Raw genomic sequence first — 19,974 nt, 5'->3', positions numbered from 1 at the left:
GCTTCCTTTAAATTCAGTTTGCATAATTAAAGGCTCTTACTGGAAACCTCATGATTTTAGGGAGCATGGTGTAAAATGTGGATGTTTTTGGCTCTCATGAACTTTGGGGTACAATTAAAAATACATCGGCATTGATATCACTAATTCCCAAGCAAGAGACCCTTCCCCTATAGTAGTATACCTTTGACAGCTGCTTTACTGACTCCCATCAAGGTCTCTCTAGCCTTTTTGGATGAATCCAGAATATTGGCACATATGTGCCCCCTACCAGGTCATCACTTCCCCCTGCTCTCTGCTGTTCCTAAGCCTAGTGTGGGGGGCAGCTTACAGCCACCACTGCTGTTACCTTCTTCTGTGTGGGCTTGATTAGATTAGGTCTTTTTTTCGGTAGAAACAGATTTTCAGTCCCTTGGTTGTTACTGTCCCAGGGCCAGACTCTGATTACTTGAGCAGGGATAGCATCCCCCTCCGACCTTAGAGGAGAGGCTCACGTGGGTCTCTCACAGTCTCTGGGAAGAAAAGAGCTGCTCAACTTCTACTTGTATTCCCTTTCCTTGCATAACCTCAGATCTCTGCCCTGGGGCCAGACTCTGCATAAATACTACCCAGCCCCTGAATTCCTGGCTTTTCCCAGACACCCCTCCATGAAACTGTTTTGGAAGATAGCTGCCCCCCCTTCCCCAAGCTATCACCTCTGACTATTGGCCCACGAGTGTTTTAATCAGACACAAGCAAACTCTGAGCACTCACAGGGCCAGTCTGTTTTTGTCTTACAAAAAGAGAAAGAGAAAATCAGCTTTGGACTAGACTCCTGAAAGCTTTGTTGAGTTAGTTTCACTTTATTTTCATCTGGCCCCCTTTCTGTCACTTTCCTAAATTAAATGGAGCACCCCCACCCTTGTGTCGTAAATTGCCCTGGATTTCTGCACAGACCCACGTAGGATAATAGAGGCTCAAGCCAGTGATAACTTGTAACTTACTTGAAATGTTTTCAGTCCTGGCTTTCAGCTTGTTTCTGTTCTTGTTCAAATGTGGCCATTGTTTTGACTTTTTGTTCTGGGTGTTTTTTGTTTGTTTGTTTTTAGGGTTTTTGCTTTAGTTTTTGTTTTTGTTTTTGGATGTCCATTGGTCCATGCACATCATGCTGGCTTTGATATTCAGATAAAAAGAGATGACATTTCCTCATGGGAGGGCTAAAACTAGCTGATAAATTGTTATTGGGCTACCTTTTAGGGCATGATCTACAATTAACACACACAGAGAGAGGACGGACATTAAAGAATGTCATGGATCTGATTCAACCTCTTAAAACCAAAGAAATTCAAAATTAATGCCCAAAGTCTAAAGTCAAATGTGCTATATTAAGTACTGTGGAAGTATTTTGCTCTTGGGGAAAACATTAGCTAATGCCTGAATCTGAAAAATACCGCAGCAGGATATGTACCAATAGCCAAGGTTTCCCTTAAGTTTTTATTCATCTTATTTTCATACATATGCACAGTTTACCACTATATACTTATAAGAAGAAAGCTTTATAAACAACCTGTTTAACACAGTTTCTGTCTTTGTATATCTGAAATTGCCTGCACGGTCATATTCAAACCAATTCAGAAGAAATGCCTCCTCTTTCCATGAGCTGTGAAGATTTATGTATTTGACTTTGAAGTCCACAACTGCGTAGCATTTAATGCCAAATCAAATGTAACATCAAATTACCTTGTATTCATTTAAGTGAATTTGCAGATTTATGGCTGACTGGCACAGGTCCAGAGAGCCAGGGAAAGGACAATCACAGCAGATGATTGTAGGGAAGGACAATGAAGTAAATATCTGGGAATTAATTACTTGTAAGGTTAAGGTCCATTCTTGGAAAGAGCCGGGAGCAATTTATTTTGCAATCAATTTGCAAGCACCCAGAGTGTAACAAAGTGGCAGGTGACATGGACTGCTCAAAAACAAACCATGCCAAACAAAACTAATTTCCCTCTTTGACAAAGTGACTGATCCTATAGACTGGAAGACCCACCAGTCACAGCCCAGTTTGACCTTTGCACAGTGATCAATCCTATTTCACGTGGAGTGGTCATTGACAAGCTTAAAAAAAAAAAAAATGGCTTGGGTAGAATAATTATCAGATAGATACTGAACTAGCTAGCAAAATGTTCTTAGGATTGGTGAGTAAATAGTATAAGAACAAGTTTGTGGTTACTTAGAAGTTTCCCACAGATTTGATTGTAGTTTGATTTTTTTTTTCTTAAAGGAATGGTTTCATGAAAGAATGTAAAACGTGTTCAGAGATTTGAAGCAAAGTCAGCTTTGTGGGAACATCTTTGCCAAACTCTCTGAATGGAAGATGGAGAATCCAAAAGGAGTTTTAACAAATTAGAATTGTAATTTGAATTAATTGGGATGGAATAGTTAAAGGTTTAGTGTGTGTGTGTGTGTGTGTGTGTGTGTGTATATATATACATATATACATCTCCATCCAAGGGAAAAAATACGAAATCCTGTAAATATACAAAATGTGAAGATAAAGCTGCTATTTGCATTAGTACCAACTACTTGTTCCGCCTCTCATGTTGCATTTCTGCCCCAGATCAAACTTCCTGTCGCAAGGGAAAGATATAGGGCTCATTTGAGCCAATTTTGTCACCATGATATATCAACAATGTCGTTCGATTACTGAGAAGGTAAAGTCTTTTTATACATTCGGTGAAGGAGTGTTACTTTTAAGCTTTAGTCACTGAAAGACCATAAAGGATAGTTGATTAACTGAAGAGAAAATAAGGGAGGCACAAGTTTTTTACAGGAATAGCTTTAATTTTCCATTAAATTATCTTTTTGGTCAAGGATATCACAGAATAACTAATGCATTTCAACTATTTGTGTTGCCAAATACATTTTTTTGGCCTTCTCAATAAAAATACTTCATAAGACCTCATGGAGCTGGTGTGATGAGAAAAATAATGTTCATCTCTTATATGCCAAGATGGATAATAACGATCATGGTTATTATTAGCAAGTGTTTTCATTCTTAAGAAAGTACTAAAAGTAGCTGACAGTTATCTAGTTTTACCATGTGCCAGACACTCTCATAATTACTTCGTACATATTGTGTGATCTTCATAAGGTCCTATGAGGAAAATACTGTTGATGTTGCCATTTTCCAGGTGAGGCACCAGGAGTAACTGACATATGCCTAGGTTCTCAACCGCTAGTAAAACCAAGAGAATTATGATTCCCACTAATTGTCATCAGTGTGTCTTTCCAGTTATGGGATGTTATATGTCCAGTCTAGCTTAGTGGTTTCTTTGTCTCAGTACAAGATAACAATGTTAACCTCATCAACTTCATATTACTAAATAAATGAAAAAATATGCACTGATTATTCTAAGAATTTTTAAAAGGAAACAACATCTTTAAACTAATCGAATTAACATTCTCTAATTTTGCATAACCTCTTTGGAGAAGGTAGTCTCAGATTTATTTTTAACAAGAATTTGTTTGAAATGTTCTTCAGAAGCATTATTGAAGTAAAAGAGCAAAACAGCCTCGCTAAATATTTTATTTTAAATATACAACTGATTCTAATTGTTTCATTTCAAAAGCCTTATTTAATTAGTAAATCACAGTAAGCATAATTATAATTGAAAAATATTTCAGAGGCACCTGAGTGGCTCAGTCAGTTAAATGTCTGCCTTTGGCTCAGGTCATGATTCCAGGGTCCTGGGATCAAGTCCTGCGTCAGGCTCCCTGCTCAGTGGGGACCCTGCTTGCCCCTCTCCCACTCCCCCTGCTTGTTCACATGCTCGCTTTCTCTCTCTGTCAAATAAATACATTATAAAAATCTTTAAAAAAAAAGAATAACATTTCAGGGAAAATGGTTTTTTATGATATTTAAAATACTAGTACTCACAGAGTTTTCTTTTAATGAAACGACATTTAGATTTTTAAGAATTTCGTTATAATTTAAATATATATGGAAAAATTTAACTTTCTTTATAAAAGTTTATAAAACCTTTTCTAAATGAATAAAACTTTTATGCTACATTGTGAAATATATAATTATTTAATAATCAAAATTAATTGTAAAAGTAATGACACCCATATGTATCATCAGCGTCATGTGCAGTGGTATAAAGTTATCAATGTTCTTTAAACTTGAATATTTTACTTTCCGTGGTAATTTGCTAATGTTATCCTTATAGGTGAGTGATACATTTTAGGAACATCTTAACACGAAACTGCTCTTGGGTTTCCTTACTCATTTTCTCATCAGGAGATAACTTTGGGTTTGTCTGTGGCCGAGGTAATTTTAAATAATGAGAAGACAGTGGACAAGAGAAATACTTGAAGCCTTTTGTAAGCATTACTCATTAGTCTTAGAGGAAGAGATTTTAGTCCTGGTCTTTTTCTTCATCTGTATGTAGTTCTTATTCTTGATTTATTTCCTTGATTAATATTCCTTGACTTTTATTTCTAAGAAAATGTTTAACAGACACCTACATAATATTCAAAAAGCACCATATGTTTAACTCTTGATTTTGATTTCCATTAGGCGTTTATTTGAAATGGAAATCTCCGAATAATCTTTTGAAATTTTCGCTCCAGGGTCCCAATACTGGCACTGATACAAAGTCATTGGTATTGTCAGCGTGGTCAGTCTTTATCTTTTTAGTATATTAGGTATAATGTAAGCAAATTAGAATTATTGGCCAATTGAGTTTTTGTCCCATATACTAAAATAATGTTATTCTCAACTTTTTCTGTTTCTACCTTGGAACTGGCTTCTGGGGCCCACTAAATTTGACATATTTGGCACACTGAACCAGAACCTAGCTTGAAAAGACACAAAAACTACACTGGCAAATGATGTGCCAAGTGACCCATGAACAAAAGCGAGATTGGGTTGCCCTTTGAAATAAACCTATTTGAATTTTATTATCTCTAGAGCACCTTGTGTCTCTAATCTTGTGAAAGGTTAGCATTCCATCCATCAGAGCAAGATTAGAGTGTTGGTTGGCGTCTGCTCTGGGTGATAACTAAATGCAGCAGTTGGACCTGGAGGAAGGAGATTCATTACCATCAGCAGTTCAAAAAGAAAGAGGAAAATGGGCATAGAGAGAGTCACATTTACAACATAAGCCACAAATTCTTAGGTCAGGGTATTTAAAACCAAACCAAGCCAGACACAAAAGACTGCTATGTTGGAGAGGCTTTGCAGAGCCCTTTAAGTCTGCAAAAAACAGAGCTGTTTTAAGACTACACTTTAACAGAAATTATCAATTTGTAATATATAGATAGATGTCCTGAAACCATTGCTAATTGCTTTGGGGAAGATTTTATGACATACATCAGAATAAAAATAAGAATGATATCATACCACTGTATAACATATGGCTAATAACAACAAACACATGTTATAAAATATCCAATGAAGTGTAAAATAATAAGCTTGGGTAGGAATAAAAATTTTTAAAGATTACTCATCTGTCTTCTTTTGAGTACTTTTATGTATGACCTATATCATAAAGGTGTTGGAATATGAATAGTATGAAAGTTACTTGTAACCTTAAAATATGCCAATGAATCAAAACAAGCTTGTTCCTTATCTAGGGTTTATGCACGTATTCACCACTGTACAATGTCCCAGAAGATAACCAGCGTTCAGTAGTTGATACTTTATGATATCTTTAATAACAATTGTTGTTTGTTGCATTTCAACTGAGTGATGTTATGAAAGTAAAGTAGCCATTAAATAGCATGAGATTAATGAATTCAATACTTTTTCTTTAAGAAGAACCTGGTAAATGACTGGCAAAGTAAAGCTAATCAGTGTTAAGTAAATTTCGATCAACATTAAATTAATTCATTTGCATTTATACCATACACAATACTGTGGGACGTCTTATTATATACCTATACCAGGGTATCTATTATTTATTTTCTCATCAAAGTGTAGAATTACCTTTGAATTAAACATCTGTGATGCCAAATGAGGCTGATGTTCATTACCTCTTGACAAATTTAAGGAATAAAATGATTCCTAACACATGACTGGGGAGGCAGTGCACCTCTAAGGGTTATCCAACAAGCTCAAGCATTTGGTAAATGACAGAGGTAGTTAGAAAGTATCATAACTTCCTTTACTATTTTGGTTGTCAAATGTTTATAAAAACATTCTTATAATTACACAGTTTTTCATCCTATGCTAATAATTTATCAAACCCTACCAAAAACTCTGTAGAGAAAAGAGTGACTTAAAATTCATAATCATTAAAAGGACAATTTGGTGTCCTTTTTTTTTGAGTGACATCTCTGATAATAAACAATGGAATTTTATTGGCTACTGATTATATCAGTTTGCGAAATTCTTTCTCTGTCTAGAAAGACATAGAAATTATCTGTATTTTTAAAAGTATTCATTTGAATACCAAAAATATATTCTTATTATCAGTGAATAATTACCTAACCTTACTGGGACCATTGTGTTACAGCCAGCATGCTGTGTCTGAGAGACTTCTTCCCTCTCTTTCTCTCTCTTTCTTTTTTAATTAATTAAGTCCTTCTTACTAATCAGCATGCATTCATTAGGTCTAGAGTCAAGAGACTCAAATTCTATCCCTGCTAATTTGCTGATAAATTTTGTGATTTTCGAGTAAATTTCTTATTTGTTTTCTGCTCTCTCCAGCCTGCTTGCTTTCTTTCTTTCTTTCTTTCTTTCTTTCTTTCTTTCTTTCTTTCTTTCTTTCTTTTGTCTTAATTCTTGGACTTCCCTTTGTAGATTTATTAGATAAACTAGTTTAATTCTATATTCTTTTTTGGTCTGTATTTTTAAATAGGTATTTCCCCCCATCAACAAGCAGCATTTTTCTGTTTTAAAGATCTTTTTATGTTAAAATAATACCTATTATTTTTTTTCTTTTTTAATTACTAAAGTAATTTATAGTCATTGTAGAAACTTCAGAAAAGTAAGCAGTGTACAGAGATGAAATGCAAATAAGTCATAACATTTTACCCATTATAAATGATTTTTATATGTGTGTTCTTATTTCTCAATGTTTATATACTTTTTTAAAATGAAATTGGGATTGTACTGGATATATATTTTCAGATCATTGTCTTTTTTCTTTTTTTTAAGACTTTATTTATTTGAGAGAGTGAGTGGGAAAGAAAGAGCACAAGCCTGTGGGCGTGGCGGGGAGGCAGAGGGAGAAGGAGAAGCAGACTCCCCGCTGAGCAGGGAGCCAGATACAGGGCTCCATCCCAGGACCCTGGGATCATGACTTGAGCCGAGGCAGACGCTTAACCGACTGAGCCAGCCAGGCGCCCCTGTTTTGGGATCATTTTCTATCTCAGGATTTTCTGTCATCATGTCTTATACTGAAAGTAGATTTACTATAAATCTGGTGACGTTTATGTTTTAAGACTCTTTACCTAAATATACCTTTTCAAGATCCTATGCCTAATTTTGTATTATATCTGTGAAAGAAGGTCCTCTAACTTGTATAAACTTCCCTCCTCATAGAATCTACAGATACTGTTCCTGAAGCCAGACTGACTAGGTTTGCAGTCCCAGCTCCATCACCTGTTAGCTGTGTACCTTGAAAGCTGCTTAACTTTTTTGACCTCTGTTTCCCCAAATGCAGAAGTCAGATGATAATAATCACTATCTCATAGGATCATGATAAGATTATCATAAGATTAAATTAGTTAACATGAGAATTCCTTGGAATAGTAGCTAACTCATACTTAGTGCTTGGTAAGTGTTAGCTGTTAAATATTTTAAAAACATAATTTTATATATAATATAATATTTTACAGTGTGAATATATCCTTCCTTAAGGATTTTTAAATTGTTTCCCTTTTCTGCTAATGTAAATAATAAGAAGAATATTTTTGCACATAAATCTTTAACCTTATCTTCGTAATTGAACTATTTCCTTTTATTAGTGTTCTTTTCTACTGGGCATCCTGCATTTCACTTTTCCTTAAAAAAAGTAATAAACTGGGGCTTCTGGGTGGCTCCGTCAGTTAAGCATCAGACTCTTGATTTCGGCTCAGGTCATAATCTCAGGGTCATGGGATCAAGCCCCAGTCTGGGCTGCACACTGGGAGTGCAGCCTGCTTAAGATTCTCTCTCTCCCACTCCACCACCCCCCCCATGTATGCGCATGCTCTCTCTCTAAAAATAAATGAATAAATAAATAAATACTTGTAATAGATATCACAATAGTTAAGATTCTTCTTGCACAAAATATGGGTAGTTAAAGACAACTCAAAAAGCAAAGGTGGCATAGAGCAGAACATATTAATGCATTATTATTCAAGTTATTTTTTTAAAACTCATACTTCGTATTGACTTTTGCTTTCATTTTAATTTAGACATCTCTTGAGCATAGTAAACTTGTTATTCCAGGACTTTTCATATCATTTCAGCATTGTTGGTTTTTCACGAACCCAAAAGGATGTAACTTAACAATTCAACATTAAATTTGGCTACAATACTTTCGTTACAAATTTTATATTTAATTGTGCTTTCACAACTCAGCATTTCCCAGTACACTTCACGTCTTCCTTCTGCATTAAATCTGAGGTACGTACTTAAACCCTCGTTACTCTGATAGGCATTCCCTTCCCTTCGGCTTTAATTAGCTCCTGTGTTATCAGACCCTCTTCCTTTCTCTTCCCAGGCTTCACCCTTCCTTGCTCATCATGGGAAAATCTCATTGTCCTGTTATCAAAGAAGAGGGTGCCTGGGGAGGAAGTGTTAGGTGCTGGAAAAGGAAAAAGAGATACAGGGAAAAGGCAAAGGGTCTAGAACACTCATCCCCGCAGACCAGGGCTGGTGCACCTCACATACTTTCCACATTTTGACTGATGCTGTGCTTTTTTCTGGAGATTAGAACATGGGTGGTCTACTGAGAAAAGAGAAAAGGGAGCGTAAGTGAAGGAAGGGAAGAAGAGAATCAGGGCTGATGTGTAATATGGCCCCTCCTTCCATCATCATTCCCCCTTCCCTGTCCTTTATCCACTGCCAGGCATTGACTAAAATAAAAGTATGGGAGAAGAGAGAAGAGCTGCACATTGAGATCACTTGGGGAGTTTGAAGATGTACTGATACGTGGATCCCACTCCCAGAGATTGTGATTTCATTAGTCTGGAAAGCAACCTGGCCATCAGGATTCTTTTAAGTGATTTTAATGGGCAACCAAGGGTGGGAACCACCTAATTCTCTGAAAAAGCGAAATCAGTTTCATTTGGCTGTTCTTCCTTACTCTCCTTAAGCACCTGCCTAATCTCTTGTTGCAATAGCACCAGGTCCTTACCACCGACTTCCCATCTACATATTAGCTTTGGCCCCACTTCCCAGAGTCCACCCTTTGTGGTCTGGTGTTGGCAGATGTTTTCCCATCTCTGGCACAACAAGTATGTGGGTGAAGAAGTAAGGGGAGCTGGACAAAGAACTGGGTTTGTGAACTGCAAAATATACGATCCAAATTTGGAAACCTAAAGAACAAAACAAAACAAGCAAAAACAGCACAAACAAAACTTGCTTCTTTTTTTCAGTTAAGGCAAACAGAAAGTTGGAAATGATTATAAAATCTATAATTTTGGTGCCTCCCGGGTTAAACACGCCATGCGTCATGTCACCTCTGAAAGAAAAATGGGTTGTGGGCAAGGCCTGAAGGCGTTGTCTGTAGGCCAAGACGAAGGGGCTGTGCGATGATGAAGGTGAACTTGGGAAGCATCTCAGCTTTTAATTCCATATGCATCGCTTAGGGTGAGATGGAAACACCGTCTGTAGGCTCCAAACACTTGTTTGCTTTTGGCAGCAACTATCCGCAGATTTCAAATTTAATTCATGATTCTCAGAATTAATAGTTTGTCTATACCACCTTGTGAACATAAATGGCCTAATCAGTCTTTCTCCCTTTAAAGGATATCTTCTGGAGATATAACCTACCAAGAAATAAAACATTTATCAATCTAATGTGTAAAGGATCACTAAGTATAGGGGGAAAAAAAAAAGTTTAACCTTGGGGAATGTGCGTTCAAGCCTACAATTTCTGTAAACTGCCTTATTGCTTCAAATCTCCCGATATCAGCCAATTACATAGGGGCTGCTTTCCAGGGAACTTTCCTTTTTTGAAACTGAATTACAGCCCTGAATCTGAAAAGTCTCCTGGAATTTATTCTCTTCAGGTGACTTAATTTAATGGTATTAAATGGAAGGACTTTGCAAGGTATTGATTATTTTTAACGAACACTCACGATGACTTTTCATTAAAATTTTCTTCATGGAAAAGTCTAGTTGATTAGATTAGATACATTGGAAAAATATAAAGTGGTGATGTCTGACCTGAATAATGCATTTAAAAAGGCATTGTTTTATCCTTGGTTTTCTTGATTGATTGGTTAGGAGTATTTCCCCAGACCCCTTGTGTTTCCACTTATTTAAGATCTAATTTATAAGAGTTTCTAACACACAATGGGAGTAATATAATAAAAATAACCTTTGGATTAACATTGTGAGCCATTTTTGAATTATGTATTGTAATATTTTTGATAGCAGATATGTTTATTATTTTTTGAAAATAATTCTTCTAGATTCATGGTGAGCATTGTATTTTGTTATAAAAGCCTTATAAAATGTTAAAAGTTAGTTTAAATTTCTGTTTTTATTAATTACCATAAAGAGAGAGTGAAAAAAGAAAATTATAAAACTTGCTTTATAATTATATTGGTGTATTTTTTTTTTCTTTTTCATTTTATGCTGTCTATTTTATATGCCAGGTTTACTATAGGATTTTCTCCTCACGAAAATGTCCAGGGGCTCATTAAACCACAATGTTAGAAAAATTTAGGGGTGTCTACTTTAAAATCACTAGAGTCACCTAAATCCTCTAAATCATTAAAGTGATTTAAGAATTTACTTTGGGATTTTAGTTACCTTGCAAAGAAATATAAAGAGATGAATGGGCTGCGGGGTTGTCAAAGCAAATTTTCACATATAAGATAAAAATAATGGATGAATTGTTGAACACTACGTCTGAAACTAGTGGTGTGCTATGTGTTGGCTAATTGAATTTAAATAAAAAAATAATGGAGAAAAGGAACTTTTATTCTACTACTTAGAGATAACAGACTAATAATTAAATTGTCTTCCTATGAACAGAAATTAAAGGCATAATACATTTTGTTGAATTAATTTATCTCCAAACATTTCACTTATGATTCTGACCCTTTATGCCAGGGATTGGCAAAATTTTTCTGTAATAGCATGGACATTAAATATTTGGGATATTTTGAACCACATAAAATCTCTGTTGCTAATTTTTCTTTGTTAACATTGGCATTTTATTTGATTTTATTCAAACTTTTAAAATGTTTAGGTGAATGTGTTCCTGGGTATGTATACTTGTTGATAATATACACGTATGATAAAATAATATATACAATATATGTGTGCATATATCAAAAATGAGACACATATTTAGTCAAATAATTTTAGCCTCCTTTTGCGTGTCACTGTTCTGTGCATGGTAGCTATAATCTCAGGATCTGTGAGTGGTTTTCTTCTAGGGGAAGCTCCCCCTTTGAGGAAGAAATACCAACCCAAGGGATGTGAGTATGCCCTCCAGTCTCAGTTATCTATGTGAATTAATTAGTATTAGTGGGAAAAGTAATAACACGTGAAAATTATTTGTAATAAATAATTTAGATTTGACTTTAGAGTACATTTTGCAATTTTTGTTTACATGACGTTTTACCCAGAGTCCTCAGAGTTTATTATACTCCCCATTAATTATTCAAATCACAATGTGAAAGTTTGACTAACAAAAAACTACAAAGCCACCCCACTGTCCTGTGTTTTCTTAGAATTCATCCTTTCTCCTAATGGTTTAAAGCTCTGGGTTGCAGGCTAGTTGAATGGTCTGGGGCAACCTGTTTATTTCTGAATTTCAGTTTCCTCCTCTGCAAACTAGATATACTAATATCCGATTTGCATCAAGTGTGTGTAAAGCCCATAATACCACACCTTACCTAGTGTGTGATGCTCATTACACATCAGGCAACTCTTTCGGCCCTATCTCTAGCTATGTTTGCAATCACCATGATGGTAAATTGATTGTTTCAAACCCATTTGTCCTCTTCATTTAAGGTTTGGTATCTTGACTTTCCTCCAAAACTGTAACAGAAGCAAGTGGAAATAATGAAGATATTATGTTACCATATTGATTGCATTTTAAAACAGTTTGTGTTGGGGGTGGGGAGCTCTTACTTAAGTGACAGAAACTTGGTTAAATAATCCCTCAAACAGGAAAGATGTAGATTACTATTATTAGAATCACTTTGAACTTACATAGCCTATTAATTCCTGGGATGAATTGACTGAGTAACTCATAATGCTTATTATAATATAATAAATTTAATTTGTAGAAACATACATATACATACACAACAAGAGAAAGTATGAATTAAGAGATAAAGAAGTCATAAATAATAAAAGAATGTTTGCTTACAGCAACATTATCTCATAATAGGCTCTCTTTTTGAATCATTTGTTATTTTGAAAATAATTTGACATAATTTCAACCTTATAATTTTTTAAAAATGTATACTGAGGGTTTCCGTTTCTTATGGAAAAACACAATTGATGTTTAGGAAAAACTGCTAAGACAATATAATAGGATATCTATTATAGATTCAAAAGCGGTTTGGGAGTTCATTCAAACATAGCGTGCAGGGCATTGCTTAGGTGAAGTATGCAAGTGAACTTGAATGCAGTCAGTCTGGTGAGATCACAGCCTATGAGGCAAGGCCCAGCAGGAGAGGCAGTAATGAAGCCAAGCTAAGCATGCCTCATGACAGGTAGAGTTGTGTCAGAGAGGAAGTGAGGGTCTGGTAAGGCAGTCCTGATAATAAACGTATTTTTGGACAGGATCTATGAGGCCTTCTAGATATGGATGCACCGGAACTTGGAGCATGGAAGAATATGAATGTTTATGTCTGTATTACTGTCCAAGAGTTTGGAGGATGTCAGGATGCCGTATCAGTTACATCCGGCTCTACAATGGGCTGTAGCATCTCTCTCCCTCTAAGGTGGGCCCATGAACTTACCATTATCTGAGAAGAGCCCAGATCAGATGGAGTCAAGGTGCATTTCATTGGACGCTCACATTCCTCCATCTACTTATTCACTCACTAGTCACCACTTTCTAAAGCCCTGTCCCATAACAGGCACCATACATGGAATTGGTAATATTGGCCACCAATAATCTTACCCACGAGTATAATGTGTATTTCAGCTCCTTTCACTGAGAGCACAGCTCCTGAAATTTATCTCGAAAATAAATTGCAGGGCTGTCTCTATAAATGTTCTGGTCTTTTCTCTGAATGTTTTGATATCCTATTTTTAGACCTCTGGAATTTATCAGTAGGAGGGTAACTCTCCATGGGTGGATTATGAGTGATTTTGTCTCCCCAAGGGATGTTTGGTAATGTCTGGAGACGTGTTTGGTTGTCAGTACTGGAGGAAGGATGTGCTATTGGCAGCGAGTAGATAGAGGCCAGGGATGTTATTTCATATCCTACGGTGCACAGGGCAGACCCACAAGAACAAAGGTTGTCCAGCTCACAACGTCAACAACAGTGCTGAGGTCGAGACCCCTTCTATAGAGGACCGCATCCAACTGTCCATGCCACATAAGCTACGGTGTGCCAACTGACATTTCATGTGGCAAGAAGTCCCTGAGCAACCCCAGTGCTTCCCTCTTCTGTTAGGGTCTCACCTCCGGAGAGTGGGAAGAGATAGAGCATTCAGGGACCATGTGTTCTTACCCTCAAAGTCGAGCATAGAAGAGAGTAAATGGCGCTATGTTTCTTCTTCCATGAATGCTCCTCATTCACTCAGCATTTTCCTGGTGGTCCTAGCTGGTTATTATGTAAGCAAGGAGACTTTGGAAAGGAGAAATCATCCCATTGATGTGCCTGAACGCTGACAGGTGTATGCAGAACGAGGAAGGACACCCCTATTGACTTGTCCTTGAAAAGGCACGGAGTGGGGGTGGGGGGACGGGGTCGTAGCTTTGTTGTGTCTGTGAATCATAACCCTTACTGGACATCAGCGTTCCCAGCCACTTTACCCTCCACGACAGTTCCTCTGGGTCTTTCCTTAACCAGACCTTGGACGTGGGGCTGACTGAACTGATTTCACGTGCTTTTGTGGAGGAAACGTTAGGAAAGAAGAGATTAGGAGAGAAATACACGGCACTGCACATGAATATGTGGATTTAAAGGAGCAGAGTTAGGACCCGCACTTCCCGTGGCAGGACAGGTGCTGCTGGTTACCAAGGATAGATACAATCTCCGCTGACAGGAGACCAAAGCTTCTCGCACTCATTGGGTTTTGTGATCACATGAATTTACACCACCATCTTGAAGCACTCGTTTCAAACATGCTTTCAATGAGAAGTGTTTTGGAAAGCAGGGGAGTAGGAAGGTGCTACAATGTCCAGGTAAATGCCATACGGTGCTTAATCCAGTCTCCACGTGCCGTCTGCCTGCAGTGGTATTGAGACATTTCCAGTTTGGTTGGGCAAACCTTTTGCCATGTCAGTGGACTACAGATTCCTCGAGAGCCTCTTGTCTGCCTTTCCCCTCTTGCTGGCACCTCCCTTTGGCTCTGTGTGCACCTTTCGTTTTGATCCATTCATTTGGAGGCTTCATTTGAAGCCTTTCTCGGATATCTATCCTCAGGGCAACTTTTAGCTCCTCGGAGTTGATTTTTGCCCCTTAAGAGGCCTCTCCAAGCGATCAGGCAGCGTGCACACTTTCTTTTTTGCCTTTGGAACGGTGGTGGTTCTTATCTACAAGATTGTTCCCCCACTTGAAGCAATCTGCCCCGCAGCAAACAGCTGTCTGCATCCAGATCTCCCCTCTAGATGAATAAAATCCTTCCAGAGGCTAATGCTGGCTGGAAAATGTGCTTTTGTGCATCTCTGAAGCATAACGGAGCCCTAAGCAATGGCCTTTGATGTATATTTTGTGAATGGGGAAGAGAAAAAAAAATCAAAAACATTTTTTTTCTACCAAACTGTTTCTTGCAGATGAAAATTTTTGTTGACTGAAGGCTTTACCCAATGTGAGGTTTGCCCTCGCCGATTAGACGAAGGTTAGACTGAGCGTGTTTCCCTACATTGCTCTCCAATTTCGCTCTCTGTGCTGTGCGGGCGTAATACTTCATCAGCAAAGTGGGTCCGATCACTGTCTTCCGAATCGCCATCTTGTTTGGTTTGCTGAGAAACAGTTTTCATCCAAGCAGAAAATACTTGGTTCAAAGAGTCAACCTTCCAAAGGTGGAAGTCTAAGTCTATGAGCGGGCTAAAAATGAAATGAGGGTACTTATTTTTGGAGGACATTAGTTTTGCCTCAGTACCTTGAATCCTCATCTTTCATAAGATCTAAGATCAATGGACCTTAGGGTAGCAACATTTGTCATAATCGGCTGATACATTAGCATCTTTCAATACCAAATATTAACTTTGACTATGAGATCACTAAACCATATAATGATTTTGAACAAGGAATAATAACTTGACTTTTGAGGACCAGTGAAGCTAATAGCAAACTTTAAAGACAATGACATACCCTTAGACAGAATTTAAGCTTAGAATCTAATGAAATGTTTCTTGAGCCCTATTTATTGAAATATGAGAACTTGGTTTCATTATTCAATTATGAATACTAATTTAGGCATATAAAGGCAAACCACAAGACACAGTAAGTGAGCAGTCTGTTTTTAACCATTCAGCCTCAAAGCAGGCATAAGTCCAATATTTCATGTTCCCTGTATCAGGAAGGGAAGAGCCTAAGGAATGTTACATTCAGCAAAAGCAAAAAAATAAAAATTTCATCCTCATAGAGAAGCATTTATAACTCCAGTCTTTGCAGAGCAATGAGAATGAGAAGATTTTTTTTCTTTTTTTTAAAGCTCTTTGAAAATCCAGACCACACTATTGATTACTAACTATTCATTGCTGAAGGCAGTACTCTGTATTCAATAAATTAAGCTTTAATTCCTGAGTCCAACAAAATAATTGACCTCAAAAAGAAGATAAATGAATAGGCTGTCCTGAGCTCATGATTAGAATCCACTTTCCAGTCTCATTATATTAGTATTTTTCAATTCAGTGATTTTTCCATTCTTTTTTAGTTTCGTTCACAATCTATAACACCTTTCACCCTGCTGCTCTATCAACAAGGCCAAGCTATTTCCATTCTTGGTTTCAAGAATGAAGGATTTTAATATGGTATTTTTATACTTTAGTATTAATACTGATCATGTAATGTCATTTCCATTTTAGGACAGACTAGGTAACTAGTATTTCTGAAAAATTCTGAAATGTTCTTGAGTGTATAAAATCCTGTATAACATAGACATAGAGCATACAGAAATATTTTGGTTAATTGATCCTTTGAAAATTTTGAAAAATTTACTCTTATTTGCATTAATGTTGATTTTCCTTACTGAATCCTTAAAGATTAGGGAGGTTTAATAATGTTTATCCTGATTCCACATTTGGGAAAATTTAAGATAGGAAATATTTGGTGGCTTACACAAGACCACACAGGGTTTATAAACCATGACTTAGGAAATCCCTCACTTCTTGCTGCCACTGTAGCAACAGAATTTCTATGTTTAGGAAAGTATATCCTTTCATAGTAAAAAGGTAAACACGTGAATAGAGTCCTTTTTAGGTTTGATGCTTTGGTTTCATTTGAAAACAACTATAAAATAATCATTATTATTACGAGTACCATCTAATGACCAGAACAGTGGTTCAATGTTATATTATTCAGAATCGAAGTAGCTAAATCAGGGTCTTCTATGAAGCAGAAATGAGGTATAACTTCCAAGGAAACTGTAGAGAGGTTCATGGCTTCTTTCCTTCTGTGTCTCTAGAGAACACCCCCCCCCCCAGGGTTCCAGAAAAAAAGTTTGTTTGTTTGCTTGTTTTTGTTTGTATTCCTACTGGGATTCCTTGAGGTGTCCTGTACTTGCTTCATCCTTGCATTAGCTGAGAAGGGACGTGGTATCAGAGAACGAAGAGAACTGTGAGAGGTACAACAGGATCCCTCTGGTGTTGGGAACTTGGATTAATAAACTCAGAGGCATTGTCTCTTCTTAGCCTCTTCTCCACCCCAAATCACATTCTCCAAATGGGATAAGACTTGCGCTTACTCTCCCGAGGCTCATTTGTGCAAATGGATAGGTGTCCTTCCGTACATGAAGTATGTCTCGAGGGAGCCTCATGAGGGCCAAAGAGGCTAACAGTACCCAGTGACATTAATTTCTAGTTTCTTGCATCCTCTAAGTGAGCCCACTAACACTCAAGTTCTGCTGCAGGATAGCAGAGTTCATTTCTTTGTGTACTCTTCTTCAGTGAGAACTTCTTGGGCAGAAAGCCCAATTGCCTATATTTTATTCAATTTCTATAAAATGATAGTTTATATTTATAATGATAATGCAAAGTACTTCATAACTTTCTGATTCATTATGGCAAACTAAATTATGTTCATTAGAGCTTTGGTATTAAGTGAATTTAATTGCATTATGAATCTCTGAACACTGATAATTGATTGCTATATATAGCAACTACAAAGAGTCCAAAATATTACACTAATTTAAATATCCCATTTATGAACTATTCCAAATAACAACAATTTAATTGAATTTGGTGTTAGAACAGATTTGTAAATAGGCTAGAGCAAATGTTTTTATCAGTATGCATTTGTTATTATGTTAATAACAATACTTTGCAACATATTTTGATTGGAGTTTATATCAAATTAAGATTTCCTAAAATTTAACAATAAACGAGAAAAGAACCCAGCTACTTTGGAGGAGTAGTAAATGGTATACTCCTAATGTTAACGGATGTTCTTTCAAGTGGAAATCATGTGGTCTTCTGTTTTCTTTGACTCATAGAAGATCATAGATGTAGGGCAAATCTTATGTTAAATATCATCACTGGTTCATTGATACCTTAATCACAGGATATATGTTTGTATGAAAAGGACCTTTAGAAACTGTTGTTTCTAAATTAAGTAGATGCATTGGGCATTCTAGATCTTACCAATTTGTGACTGTTTTCTTGTTTTCTTTGCAGAATTTTTCCGAGAGCTCCTGGAGAATGCAGAAAAGTCACTGAATGATATGTTTGTACGGACCTACGGAATGTTGTATATGCAAAATTCAGAAGTGTTCCAGGACCTTTTCACTGAGTTGAAAAGATATTATACTGGGGGCAATGTAAATCTGGAGGAGATGCTCAATGACTTCTGGGCTCGGCTCCTGGAAAGGATGTTCCAGCTGATAAACCCACAGTATCACTTCAGCGAGGACTACCTGGAATGTGTGAGCAAATACACAGACCAGCTGAAGCCGTTTGGAGATGTGCCCCGGAAACTGAAGATTCAGGTCACCCGCGCCTTCATCGCTGCCCGGACTTTTGTCCAGGGGCTAACTGTGGGCAGAGAAGTTGCAAACCGAGTTTCCAAGGTAATTGAAAATCTGCTGTCTTTCTAATTGGTCTTCCTCTTTTGCTCTGTTCTTAAAACAACCGTTTAAAAAAAAAAAAAAATTAAGGTGAAAGTTCTCCCTTACAGCAGTCCTTGCTCTTAGAGAAATCAGATAAATGTCAAGGTTTAATTCTGGTTGTTTTTTCCCTTGCTTTGTGTGAGAGAAGACAAGAATTCAATCCATTCCATGTTGAGAACATAATGTCAATATTTATCAGCGCTATAGCAGAGAAGCTTTTATCAGGAGTGGTACGGAAACAGGTGTCTTGTAACCATGACCACTTGGCACTTACAATCAGAGTTTTAAGAATGATAAATAGTCATGAAACAGTCCATCCGGAGGTTATAATCCACTAGGAAGTCACAAGGCGATCGTCTTCATGAGGTCTGCAAGTAGCGACAAGCTGCTGTTCAAAACACCAGCTCCTGGCATTTCTTCTTCTTTATCACTCTTGTAAAAGTGGCCAAATTCCTTAGTAGTGGAGGAAGATCCCTTTGCTGACACCTGTAGAATTGGATTAGGGAGGAATAGGAATACAAAGTATAGATTCTGGCGGAGAATTCTTTTGTTATCCATTAGCTTTGTAATTCAATGCCATGTATTGCGTTGGGTTTATAAGCAAGATAAATCACTAATACACATCACACCTTTCCTTGAGGACGTCTCTAAACCTTTAATGCAAGGGGTCTTTCTCCACAGCTTTCTTTAAACATTGTTTCCTGTGTATAGGATATTTGCCTTTGTTTAAATTCTTCCTTGACATTCAACCGTTCTTACAAGAAGGGCTTGCCCAATTATGACGTCAGCCCAACAAATAAACTGCAAGATGATTACTATAAGAGGTAAAGTAAAAACAATACATAACAGGAATCTGGTATCATGTTGCCTAAAAAGGTCATATTTGTACAAAGATAAATGCCAAAAATTACTTTCTTATTACCGGGCTGTGGCAAAGAGCCACATAATTCTCATAACTCATGGCACCATTCTATTGTGTTTCTTTCTTCCCCACTTTGATGTCCTCAGTATTTACATCTTGGCATAAGGACTGTGTATACCCTTAAAAAATGTTTCTCCATGGAACTATTTATAAATTCCATAGCAATACATTTTTAAATTACCTGTTTTTACCGAGTTTATCTGAACATATGGAAAGACCATTCTCAAGAAGGCTCTGAAAAGGATAATCACATGGGACTTAATAATATAAAGGGCATATGATTCTGATGTAAAAAAAAACAAAATCAACAATGTTCTAGATACCAAAGGAACTAGAGCCCCAAAAGTGAATTAATACGGAATTAGCCAGGTGGAATAGCCAGAGGAAATATGGTCACCTGGGAAAGTCTGTAAAATATAGATAAGTATAAGAAATAACTATGTAT

The 19,974-nt window shown here is 36.9% G+C and overlaps 1 protein-coding gene across 1 annotated transcript in view; it reads left to right on the top strand.

Moving 5' to 3' along the window:
* GPC6 (glypican 6) overlaps positions 1 to 19,974 on the top strand; it is a 1,044,505-nt gene that overhangs the window by 508,949 nt on the left and 515,582 nt on the right. The window contains exon 3 of the mRNA XM_045810992.2: positions 18,177 to 18,568. Coding sequence (XP_045666948.1) covers positions 18,177 to 18,568 — 392 coding nt within the window. The remainder of the gene's footprint in view (positions 1 to 18,176; positions 18,569 to 19,974) is intronic.

Source organism: Ursus americanus, chromosome 10 (genome assembly GCF_024610735.1).
Source record: "Ursus americanus isolate L20-20 chromosome 10, mUrsAme1.1.p, whole genome shotgun sequence".
Classification (NCBI taxonomy): domain Eukaryota; kingdom Metazoa; phylum Chordata; class Mammalia; order Carnivora; family Ursidae; genus Ursus; species Ursus americanus.
This window is presented reverse-complemented; position numbering and strand designations above follow the sequence as displayed.